At 36.7% G+C, this 12,315-nt stretch overlaps 2 protein-coding genes across 3 annotated transcripts in view; both read left to right on the top strand.

Moving 5' to 3' along the window:
- The first annotated feature begins 3,472 nt into the window (after nucleotides 1-3,472).
- Nucleotides 3,473-7,173, top strand: zbtb8b (zinc finger and BTB domain containing 8B). Of its 2 annotated transcripts, none has more exons than XM_022747331.1 (5): nucleotides 3,473-3,570; nucleotides 4,054-4,246; nucleotides 4,467-5,382; nucleotides 5,550-5,728; nucleotides 6,427-7,173. In XM_022747331.1, exons 2-5 carry the CDS (start codon nucleotides 4,073-4,075, stop codon nucleotides 6,739-6,741), a joined length of 1,584 nt encoding a protein of 527 aa, XP_022603052.1. In that variant the 5' UTR covers nucleotides 3,473-3,570; nucleotides 4,054-4,072; the 3' UTR covers nucleotides 6,742-7,173. The 2 variants fall into 2 exon arrangements, with proteins under 2 accessions (XP_022603052.1, XP_022603053.1); XM_022747332.1 differs by having other exon boundaries at nucleotides 6,435-6,550.
- A 556-nt stretch (nucleotides 7,174-7,729) lies between these two features.
- The window catches only part of LOC111223057 (tissue alpha-L-fucosidase-like), a 14,578-nt gene continuing 9,992 nt past the window's right edge, over nucleotides 7,730-12,315 (top strand). Inside the window, exon 1 of the mRNA XM_022747043.1 lies at nucleotides 7,730-8,324. Within this exon, the coding sequence (XP_022602764.1) occupies nucleotides 7,951-8,324 (374 nt within the window). The 5' untranslated portion in view covers nucleotides 7,730-7,950. The remainder of the gene's footprint in view (nucleotides 8,325-12,315) is intronic.

Below are 12,315 nucleotides of genomic sequence, written 5' to 3' on the forward strand. Positions count from 1 at the left end.
TGTGGCTCGCGCTGCCACCGTGGTGTGTTGTCTCAGCCTGGGAAAATGCCGGCCTAAGTGGCTGTTATGTGCTGAGGCGCAGACCACAGGGACTCAGAGGGGTGCTGCTGGAGCCCTCTGTGCCAGCCATGGGTCTTAGAGTGGCTAGCACACACAATGAGTGAGGACTCAGATCTACATGTAGTCTTACATAACAGCCACTGCTACATCTATTTACTTTTTAGAATGAGCTTCGTTCCATAAATCATACGTCATCGTAATCATAGGCGTAAGCCTAACCCAGTGATAAATCATGAATATTATTTGTTCCTAAAGGGTTGCTGGGTGTAAATCAGCATTAAGCTGCTATACAGTTAGGGCAGTATTGTAGAAACTCCAGTGTGATGGCTTGGCTGTGAAAGGTCTGTGGAGAGGGAGTTTCCTGCCCTTATGTCAACACATGACCAAAACAAAGGCTTTGTGTTTCCCTGAGTCAGAGTGAGAAGAAGGTCAGGAACTAACGCTACCTCAGAGTTGAACCCATTTCAGCTTTGTTTTGGGACAGACTCGTGTTAGGGCTGGGCAGCAGGGTCAACCGGCGGTTGGCCCGCCTGTAGCCGGACACAACGCTCCATCAGGTCAAGTTTACAAGGACTGTCAAACGCTGCTGGTTTATACTAGTTTATATTTAGTGCTTATAAGCGTGAATCGACTTTTTATGAGGTGCCGTAAATTTCATTTTCAAAAGAGGGTGAGTATGGAGGCTCATGTACGCCTACTCTGTGGTTTCTCCAGGCCACCACGAAGCCTTTGTATTCACCCTGTTTGCCATGGGAAAATATCTGAAACAAATAAGTCGCCTGGTCGGCACCCATCAGTGTAAAAAACACTTCTAAGAGTTGTGGATTATGCTGAGAGGGTGTGGTGCAGTCCTTAAGGAACTACTTGTTTACCCTTGCTATGTCCAAAAATAAAAAAGGAACTATTTTCTCTCTTAGATTCAAGGCAAATAAACAAGTATTTTTGAGTAGACGTTGTGGGCAAGCGTGAGCCGTCTGTGGTTGTGCAGCAACATGCTGGACTTGGTAGCAGTTGTGCAACACTTTGAGGTTGTTCCCTCAAAACATTACCATCATCATCATTATCATCATTACTATTGATGAGCTTCTGCAATGGAAAACGGTAGACATAACTCAATATTTTTTATAGTTTTTATAGTTTTTTTTAATAGTCAATTTATAGTAGTTAAAACAAGACTATGAGACATTTAAATGTACAAAAAGTAAATTCTTAAATAGTGTACCAAAGCCATGTTGTTACTTTGGTTTTGGCAGCTAAAGCCTACTTTTTCTAAAATGGTCAGGTAAGACCATTTTCCGGATGTGCCACGTAAGAGATACCATCATATGTGTGTCCCTAAGCAACAAGGTGTGAACAAAGGTTCATACGAAAAACAAAGACATCAATGACATACTCTAAAGCAGTAGGTGGCAGTAGTGAATCACTTCATAGTCTGCCAGCCACCATAAAACATAAAAAGAACAAAATGAAGGTTACCACAACAAACATGTTGGGGGAAATGGAAGAGCCACCACCTACCAGAGCAAAGTACAACTACGAAGAAAAGAGTAAGACTGGCAGAGGGTCAACAGGCCAGAAACAGAAAGTGAGAAACCGTGGAGCAAGACAAGAATAACCCTTGGTCCAACAATAACAGGATGAAAAGACTCAAAGCAATAACTGGGTTTCAGAATAGACTCAGAGATGGCATCTGCTTTACTAGACTGCTAACGCAACTAACACTGGTTTTTATTATGCGCTGATTACCGTGCTGAAGTGGCAGTTTGGTGTGGAAATTAGATTTTTCTCTCATATCTGTCCGTGGCTGCAATTTAATATCCTACTGTTTGAATGCTCCAAAAAGTAAACTAATGTTTGAGTTTTATTCAGTGAAAGCAAACATAACACAAAGTTACACAAACCAACTCTCAGTCAAACATGAACGGGTTTATTTTTTATGATAATGTTAGCACTAATACCACATTTATTTATCAGACTTTCTGGTGAATCGTGTAATTCATTGGTACAGTCGTTCGTTAGCTTGACATCTCGTCCACATGTAACCTGGCTGGTGATCAACAGAGAAAAGTTCCAGACAACCAGCCCTCAGACTGTTTTTGAATCTTAGCTGGTCATCAACAGAGCAAAGCCACATAATAGCGGCGACTAGACTGTATCAACATGTGACTTACCGTCTCACATGGGTGGGTAAGTCACTAGCTGTATGTGGCCGTGGCTTGAGTTGTCACCCCTTGCGGTCAGGGAGGCTGCTGTTGCCGCTACTCAACAAAAGTTCCACTGTCTCACTTTAAAGTGAAGAAAAATTATTTATATATTATATTTTTTATTATTTTAAACTGCTCTGAAGTGGAAAAAATGTCACATGAGACAAGTGTTACAATTTTAGGAAGTCTGTATAATGTCTTTTTTTTATCACATCACAAATAAATGCAGTATTTAATATTTCTCCACTCTAAATGGATCTCTTCTCTATTCTTATATCTTCTAAATTAATCTGTCTCTATGGTGAAAATGTAATTTTTGTCAAGTCCAGGTGGACACCTGTCAATGTGGTTCAACTGAAGGTTATTTTGGAGGTTAATTTCTACATGTTTGTCCCTGTTATAGAGATGCACAGTGGGATTACAGCAGTGTGACTGCACTCAGCCACCTCCAAATAGTGCTTGTGTAACTTTTGTTATTTTATGCCTTAATTTTTGTTTTGTTGATCACAGTTGAGTGGAACAGCATCTAAAATAATGTCTCACATCAATTATGTGATGCACAGTTTTTAAACTATCTTTGAATTTAATTAATTTTCATCAGTGTCTCGCAACCACCAACTAAGGAACAACCACCCCAGAGGACAAGAGTACCCACAGGAGAATGAGACAGGGCTAAAAATATTATTCTGCAGCAAATGAAAGCTGGCACTATGACATTTAGTGAATACTTCATAAGATAGAAGTCTATGTTAAAATTGGTTTTAACATAGACTTGACTATGTCAAAATTGGTTTCAAATTTAAATTAATTAATCAGTCAATGTGGTGTACAATCAATATTGACATGTAGAAGGGTTATGCCATGATTTCAAAGAACAGACATCATATCAAAAATACTTTAATAGTCCTATAAAAGTATTCTTGTTGAAAATCAACAAATTGGTTTCATAACACTGTCATAAGTCAGTAATTCACATAAGAAATCTGCTGATTGCTGAAGAGCACTTTGACACGAAAGATCTTACTTGGTATCAAACCTAGTTTACCAAAAAGAACAGCACAGGGTAAGAAGAAGGTGGGCTGTAGAATGAGGACCACAACAGGGTAAAATGACATGGTGTTACACTCTCTTGTACAGTAGGTGGCGATATGCACCTCAGGGCTATTTGCAATCCACCAGTAAACTTTGAGAAGAAGAAGAAAGCGGAAGTTGTTTGCTAACGTCAACACAGGACAATGACCCTTGTTAATCCCTATTTTTGTGCTGTAATAAAGGTTTTGTGACGTTCTCACGCGTAATTTTACAGGTGAGACCATAATATGTCTTTTTTTAACCTCACTGTGTATCAATATTCTTCGTAAAGTAGAGTGTGTGTAATTAGTCATCTGTTTTCAATATATAACTAACGCTAGCTACTCGGCGCTACCAACACAAGCTAGCATGTAAGTAAACAAAGTAGGGATGTTTAGTTGTAGCCTCCTCTTTTTACTACCGCTGTCAACCATATGCTTATTTGTCTGAACTCTGCATATTTAAGTCTCGGCAACCTAAAAGACAATAAATGTTTTATCATATTCAACGTTGCTTAACCTCAGTGATTAAAACACAACAATTAGCCTGTACCATACTCCATTGCCTCCTAAACAATACATTTGAAGTCAAGTGTCACACAAGATTATAGTGTGTAGTTAATTTTAAATGAAAGATATAAACAGAACCTAAAAGTCCAATATCAACATGTTCTTCCCTGTTTAAAGTGACACACCCTTCTCTCTCCTCTCTCTGTCAGGGTTTACTGGGGTGTAGACATGGAAGTGCCCTGCTACCTACCAAAACTGCTGTTTGAGCTCAATGAACAGCGTAAGCGGGACTTCTTCTGTGACTGCAGCATCCTTGTCGAGGGCCGTGTCTTCAAGGCCCATCGTAATGTGTTGTTTGCTGGGAGTGGATATTTCCGGGCTCTTCTGGTTCACTATCTGCAGGTGAGAGAAGCTGACATCAGCGCCTTCGACAGTTTTATTTTCCTTGGTAGTGGGGGGAAAAGTGTTGGGCATGACTTCTTAGAAACAAATGTCATGAATTGGTGAAGATTGAGGAGAAGAAGAACTTTTATGCCTTGAATTATTAAATAAGCAGATGATTTTCTGTTAAAACAGCTAACAAATCAGGCCCTGATTTTGTGTATAATATATCTCTTCTCAGGACAGTGGCCAACGCTACAGCACCGCATCGCTGGATATTGTAACAGCTGATGCTTTCTCAATTATCCTGGACTTCCTCTACTCTGGCCGTTTGGCCCTAAACAGAAGCAACGTCATTGAGGTAATGTCAGCAGCCAGCTACCTGCAGATGACAGATCTGGTGAACTTCTGTAAAGGATACATCCGCTCATCTTTGGAAATATGCAACAAGGAGAAGGAGAGGAACACAGAGAAGGAGGACCAGGCACAGGAAGGAGGGATGGGTCCTGCAGACAGCGGCTCTTCAGCAGTGGCAATCTCCAGTGGTTTGGTGGCTGCAGAGCCTCGTTCACAGGTTGCAGAGGCGGATAGAGGGTCAGGTCTAGGTCCGGAGTCTGTGACATCAGCTAGAACCCCCTTGTCTATCCCTGTTGCCACCCCTCCAGGCACCAGCAGAGACATTGACAGCGACTATCATTCCAGGGAGGAGTTTACATCTGGGAGTGAAGGACAGAAGGGACACATGGATCAGACAAACCTCTCATCCTCCTCATCCTCTACTTTGACTCCAGAGTTAGTGAATCCCAAGATAGAGTACGACCCTGATGAGGAGCTTATGGAGTCCCCTGACACCAAAGACCTTGCCTCGTATTCTGGGCCCTCTCTGCATAATTCTCATCATAGCAGGCTACTTCCCCCTAGTCCCTCTCCCTCCAACGAACGCTCCCCCCTGGGATACAGCCCTTCTTTTAATGCCCGGCAGCTGATGGAGATGCTGGCTAGAGGTGAAGGCCCCAGTCCTCTGGGGGAAAGAGTGGGGCAGCGCTTTAACCAAGGACTTGGTAGCAGCACAGGTGGAGGCAGAATGGATGAAAGTTTGGGATTTGTGGGATCATCTATCATGGAGATCCAGTCTGACTGGCTTGGAGAGGACACAGGTAAATGGCCTACGGTGACGCATTTTCCAGAAGGCTTAAAAAAAACATCTTTTAAACTTACACTGTTGCATTCACTAAATTCCCAAGCGGAAAAGTAAGGCTACACATTTTGCAGCATTGTCCTAGTTGGGTAGCTTTGAACAGTTTGCTTCTCTCTCCCCCTGCAGGCGATGGCTTGGTAGTGCCAGTGAAACTCCACAAGTGCCCATTCTGCCCGTACACTGCCAAGCAGAAGGGCATCATGAAGAGACACATTCGCTGTCACACAGGAGAGAGGCCCTTCCCTTGTCCCATGTGTGGCAAGAGGTTCACAAGACAGGAGCATCTTCGCAGCCATGCCCTCAGTGTAAGAACTCAGTACAGTAAGAACTCACAGTGTAGCTGTGACTGCAGAAAAATCTGAAAAAAATTATGTTACATCATCTTCAGCTTGGTTTTGATTCATAGGCGAAATTACAAGTTGTATTACAATGTGAGCAACCATTACTTTAAATTACTGAGGAATGAAGAAAAAGATGTGACTGTTTTCCAGATGTGAATCTTTGAAGTTATTTAAGAAGAGCAGGGCATTTATGGATAAGAGTAATTATGCTCAGTGAACCTATCCCAGGTTAATTAAAGGTTTTAAAAAACAAACATATTTGTTGTTGTTCAACCACAATAACATTTATATTGGCGGCAGTTGTACAGAAAATGAATTCACTTGTTAAAGATTTAAAATGTGTTCTTGAAAAGAATTGTTCAGTGTTTAATTGATATTTAAGATATAATCGTTTGTACAAAACTTTAAGCCAGTAATTGCTATCAGTTCACTGTAAACACTAATTACCCATCTCACTCTTTAATTGAGTGCAGTTAAATTCAGTTCTTTCTTCCCTGTTGTTTGTGTTTTATGTGGAATGAAATAAGCACAATAAGAGCAGTAAATCTTTTGTTTCCTGTATTGTTATTCTTCACTTACTGTATAATAATCTAAAAGTTATTGTTGCCTCTCCAAAATCATTCACATACAGCTGTCTTTCTCTCTGTGTTGGCCATCGGCAGGTCCACAGACACTACTGGCCAGTGTCTTGTAAGAGCTGCAGGCGAACCTTCACTGGATCCAGTGTTTCACCAGGACTCAGACGCTTTGGCATTTGCGACAGCTGCAACTGCGTGACCACCACTCATGATGATTCTGCCCCTGTTCACCCTGCCAGCCAACCAGAGCCCATGGAACGTGCAGATGGGGGTACAGATTGGTCCAGTTTTATGGACGACGTGGATGAGGTGGAGGTTGGCAGAGTGGAAGACTTGGTAGAGAAACAGATGCTCGAAAGGCAGCTGGCTGTCTGCACTGATGTAGGTCACACACTGTGAATCTGTAGCCCACTGTACTCGGTAAAGAAAACCACCACTTACACACTGTGGCCATACTATTATTGATGCTAAATTATTACTGTAAAATGAATTTATTTGTTGATTTGTTTGTAACCACAGAATGATTCCTTTTAACTGTTGGAGATAATAGTGCCCCTGTGATTTGCTTGACAGCAAATAGATTCAGTGTTGTTTGTCTGTTTGTTTGCTTGTTTGTTTGTTTGTTTTTTTAAATTCATAAACGTGGCCTTTATTTGCCTGCCCATCTTTGCACAGTTGATGAATCCAAATTTGCCTGTATGCTTTGTACATAAAGAGAATGTTGCTGTCAAAACTGTAGTATGTTATGATTACAGTTTATTCCAGATTACAGGTCATAGAAATAATGAGCTTTGTGGTTGTGATTGGGCCACTGTGGATATTGTTAAAATAAATGTGTCGTATGTATAACAGTGTACATTTCTGTGTATTCATGTGCATTTGCCAGTCAGAGATTTGTGAATCTCGAGGCAAGTTGATTTCCCTGCTGCTTGACATCCAGTAGATTTGCATCAGGTGATGAACCAGTATTGTGACACAAAAAGTGTTGTTTGACGCCCTCTAGTGGTTGAACCGCCAACAGAGGAAAAATTCTACCCACTCTCACTCCGTTTGCGCGTTCCCGTGGAGCATGGGAGTGTTTTTTTAATTAATTAATCTATTCATTCAGATAATAATTTTCTTTTCACAAGCTCACTATGCCATGGGTCATGTCATGTCCTTGCACATACACTTAAGCCTACATTTTTGTCATTGCTGTGAATCAGATGATGTTTTACATTTGAACATTATTTATGAGCATTTATTTAATTATATAACCTTTCAGAGGTATTGTGTGTAGCAACGAATTTCCTGTTTCCACTGGAGAAAGGTGAGGGCGTCCCATACCTTTCAGGTGTATTTATACCCTCCCACTTAGGTAAGACAGCCTCAAAAGCCGCGAGGGTGACTCTACAAAGTTACACTGTTACTGAGTGGGAGGGTGTAGGGACCGGATTGGAAATTGGGTTTTAAATACACTACCAGTTTCCCTGTACCCAACAGCATATGGATGGTACAGGTAGCCTGCATGCTGAAGACATAGGTAGGCTCACCTGAGGCGTCTGACAAGGAGCTGCAAGCAAGATTTTCTAAATCGCCATTGAACTATAACCTTCCTCACAAGTAATCATGTTACTTCAAATGCGACCTTCATACATTATTTCACTACTAAGTGTAATTGCTCTTATTTTGATTGGACCTGGATGCGGAAAGCGCTACGCACCAAACTGGGACAGTCTGGATGCAAGACCCCTGCCCCAGTGGTTCGACGAGGCGAAGGTCGGGATTTTCGTCCACTGGGGGGTCTTCTCGGTCCCCGGCTTCGGCCAGTATAGTGAGTGGTTCTGGTACTGGTGGCAGTCCGCAAAGCGCGAAGAGTTTGTTGAGTTTATGCAGAAAAACTACCCGCCGGGTTTTAAATACGCGGATTTTGCGACAGAGTTTCACGCGGAATTCTTCAACCCGGATACATGGGCAGAAATATTCAAAGCATCTGGTGCCAGGTATGGTCCTCATCTCAATCTCTTCCTGGTAGCCTACCAACACATTGACTTTGTGCAAAAAAATGTGCATAAACCTGCTGTATTCCCTTCCCATGTGAGCAAGGGCGTAGGTTTGGTCTCAACATTGGTAGGAACGCCACAACCCCGCCACCCCTTCAAAAGGTAGAGATTGGCTTTTAAATGCCGTCAACCAAACGTTTTATTAACATTTAAGATCTGAGTTCGCATTCAGGAATGCCCATACGCAAATGTGATATATATATAAAAAATGACATTTGAAACCTGTTAGAAATTGGAACAATATCGACAATCGACAATATCGTCTAGCTAAAAGAAACATGTATTTTAGTATGTCTGTTTATATTATAAACATATGTAACATAAATATTTATCCACCCCAAAGCTTGTCAGTACATGTTCATATTGTATAGATAGATAGATAGATAGATAAATAGATGAATAGATTTAATAAATAAAAATAAGTAAAACATATATTTTGATAAAACATACTAAGACATAAAAAGTCATAGTATACTAAGTCATAAAAAAGTCATACTATAGTAAGGTTTAAAAAAACTAATAGTATAGTAAGATATAAAAAGTTATAGTACAGGAAGGCATAAAAAAGTCATATTTAGTAAGGCGCAAAAAGTCATATTATATTGTGGCATAAAATGTCAAAAAAAAGCATAGTACAGTAAGGCATAAAACGTCAAATAATGTCATAGTATAGTAAGGCATAAAAATGTGACAAAAAACATTATAGTATAGTGAGGCATAAAATATAAAAAAAAGTCATAGTATAGTAAGGCATAAAACATCAATAAACATCATATTATAGTAAGGCATAAAAACGTCAAATAATGTCATAGTATAGTAAGTCATAAAACGTCATAGAATAGTAAGTCATAAAACGTCAAAAAACGTCATAATATAGTAAGGCATAAAAATGTAAAAAAAAGATCATAGTATATTAAGGCATAAGATGTAAAAAAAAAAGTCATAGTATAGTAAGGCATAAAATGTCATAGTAGAGTAAGTCATAAAACGTCAAAAAACGTCATAATATAGTAAGGCATAAAAATGTAAAAAAAAGATCATAGTATATTAAGGCATAAGATGTAAAAAAAAAAGTCATAGTATAGTAAGGCATAAAATGTCATAGTAGAGTAAGTCATAAAACGTCAAAAAACGTCATAATATAGTAAGGCATAAAAATGTAAAAAAAAGATCATAGTATATTAAGGCATAAGATGTAAAAAAAAAAGTCATAGTATAGTAAGGCATAAAACATCAATAAACATCATATTATAGTAAGGCATAAAAACGTCAAATAACGTCATAGTATAGTAAGTCATAAAACGTCAAAAAACATCATACTATAGTAGGGCATAAAAATGTAAAAGAAACATCATAGTATAGTAAGGCATAAAATATCATAGTATAGTAAAGCATAAAATTTAAAAAAATGTCATAGTATAGTAAGGCATAAAAATGAAAAAAACACGTCATAATATAGTAAGGCATAAAATGTAAAAAAAGTCATAGTATAGTAAGGCATAAAATGTCATAGTATAGTAAGTCATAAAACGTCAAAAAATGTCATAGTTTAGTAAGGCATAAAAATGTAAAAAAAACATAATAGTATAGTAAGGCATAGAATATCATAGTATAGTAAGGCATAAAACGTCAAAAAATGTCATAATATAGTAAGGCATAAAAATGTAAAAAAAACATCATAGTATAGTAAGGCATAAAATATCATAGTATAGTAAGGCATAAAACGTCAAAAAACATCATAGTATAGTAAGGCATAAAATGTCAAAAAACGTCATAGTATAGTAAGGCATAAAAACGACATAGTATAGTAAGGCATAAAATGTCAAAAAAAGTCATAGTATAGCAAGACATAAAATGTCATAGTATAGTAAGGCATAAAATGTAAAAAAAAGTCACAGTATAGTAAGGCATAAAATGTAAAAAAAAAAGTCATAGTATAGTAAGGCATATAATATCATACTATAGTAAGTCATAAAACGTCAAAAAACGTCATAATATAGTAAGGCATAAAAATGTGAAAAAAAGGTCATAGTATAGTAAGGCATAGAATATCATAGTATAGTAAGGCATAAAATGTCAAAAAAAGTCACAGTATAGTAAGGCATAAAATGTCATAGTATAGTAAGGCATAAAATGTAAAAAAAAAAGTCATAGTATAGTAAGGCATAAAATGTCATAGTATAGTAAGTCATAAAACGTCAAAAAACATCATACTATAGTAGGGCATAAAAATGTAAAAGAAACATCATAGTATAGTAAGGCATAAAATATCATAGTATAGTAAAGCATAAAATTTAAAAAAATGTCATAGTATAGTAAGGCATAAAAATGAAAAAAACACGTCATAATATAGTAAGGCATAAAATGTAAAAAAAGTCATAGTATAGTAAGGCATAAAATGTCATAGTATAGTAAGGCATAAAAATGAAAAAAACACGTCATAATATAGTAAGGCATAAAAATGAAAAAAACACGTCATAATATAGTAAGGCATAAAAATGAAAAAAACACGTCATAATATAGTAAGGCATAAAAATGAAAAAAACACGTCATAATATAGTAAGGCATAAAAATGAAAAAAACACGTCATAATATAGTAAGGCATAAAAATGAAAAAAACACGTCATAATATAGTAAGGCATAAAAATGAAAAAAACACGTCATAATATAGTAAGGCATAAAAATGAAAAAAACACGTCATAATATAGTAAGGCATAAAAATGAAAAAAACACGTCATAATATAGTAAGGCATAAAAATGAAAAAAACACGTCATAATATAGTAAGGCATAAAAATGAAAAAAACACGTCATAATATAGTAAGGCATAAAAATGAAAAAAACACGTCATAATATAGTAAGGCATAAAAATGAAAAAAACACGTCATAATATAGTAAGGCATAAAAATGAAAAAAACACGTCATAATATAGTAAGGCATAAAAATGAAAAAAACACGTCATAATATAGTAAGGCATAAAAATGAAAAAAACACGTCATAATATAGTAAGGCATAAAAATGAAAAAAACACGTCATAATATAGTAAGGCATAAAAATGAAAAAAACACGTCATAATATAGTAAGGCATAAAAATGAAAAAAACACGTCATAATATAGTAAGGCATAAAAATGAAAAAAACACGTCATAATATAGTAAGGCATAAAAATGAAAAAAACACGTCATAATATAGTAAGGCATAAAAATGAAAAAAACACGTCATAATATAGTAAGGCATAAAAATGAAAAAAACACGTCATAATATAGTAAGGCATAAAAATGAAAAAAACACGTCATAATATAGTAAGGCATAAAAATGAAAAAAACACGTCATAATATAGTAAGGCATAAAAATGAAAAAAACACGTCATAATATAGTAAGGCATAAAAATGAAAAAAACACGTCATAATATAGTAAGGCATAAAAATGAAAAAAACACGTCATAATATAGTAAGGCATAAAAATGAAAAAAACACGTCATAATATAGTAAGGCATAAAAATGAAAAAAACACGTCATAATATAGTAAGGCATAAAAATGAAAAAAACACGTCATAATATAGTAAGGCATAAAAATGAAAAAAACACGTCATAATATAGTAAGGCATAAAAATGAAAAAAACACGTCATAATATAGTAAGGCATAAAAATGAAAAAAACACGTCATAATATAGTAAGGCATAAAAATGTAAAAAAAACATAATAGTATAGTGAGGCATAAAAATGCCATAGTATAGGAAGGCATAAAATGTCATAGTATAGTAAGGCATAAAATGTAAAAAAAATGTCATACAATAGTAAGGCATAAGAACGTCAAATAATGTCATAGTATAGTAAGTCATAAAACGTCAAAAAACGTCATACTATAGTAAGGCATAAAAATGTGAAAAAAAGGTCATAGTATAGTAAGGCATAAATGTCCATAGTATCGTAAG

Source organism: Seriola dumerili, unplaced genomic scaffold (assembly GCF_002260705.1).
Source record: "Seriola dumerili isolate Sdu_G_001 unplaced genomic scaffold, Sdu_1.0 BDQW01000110.1, whole genome shotgun sequence".
Classification (NCBI taxonomy): Eukaryota; Metazoa; Chordata; class Actinopteri; order Carangiformes; family Carangidae; genus Seriola; species Seriola dumerili.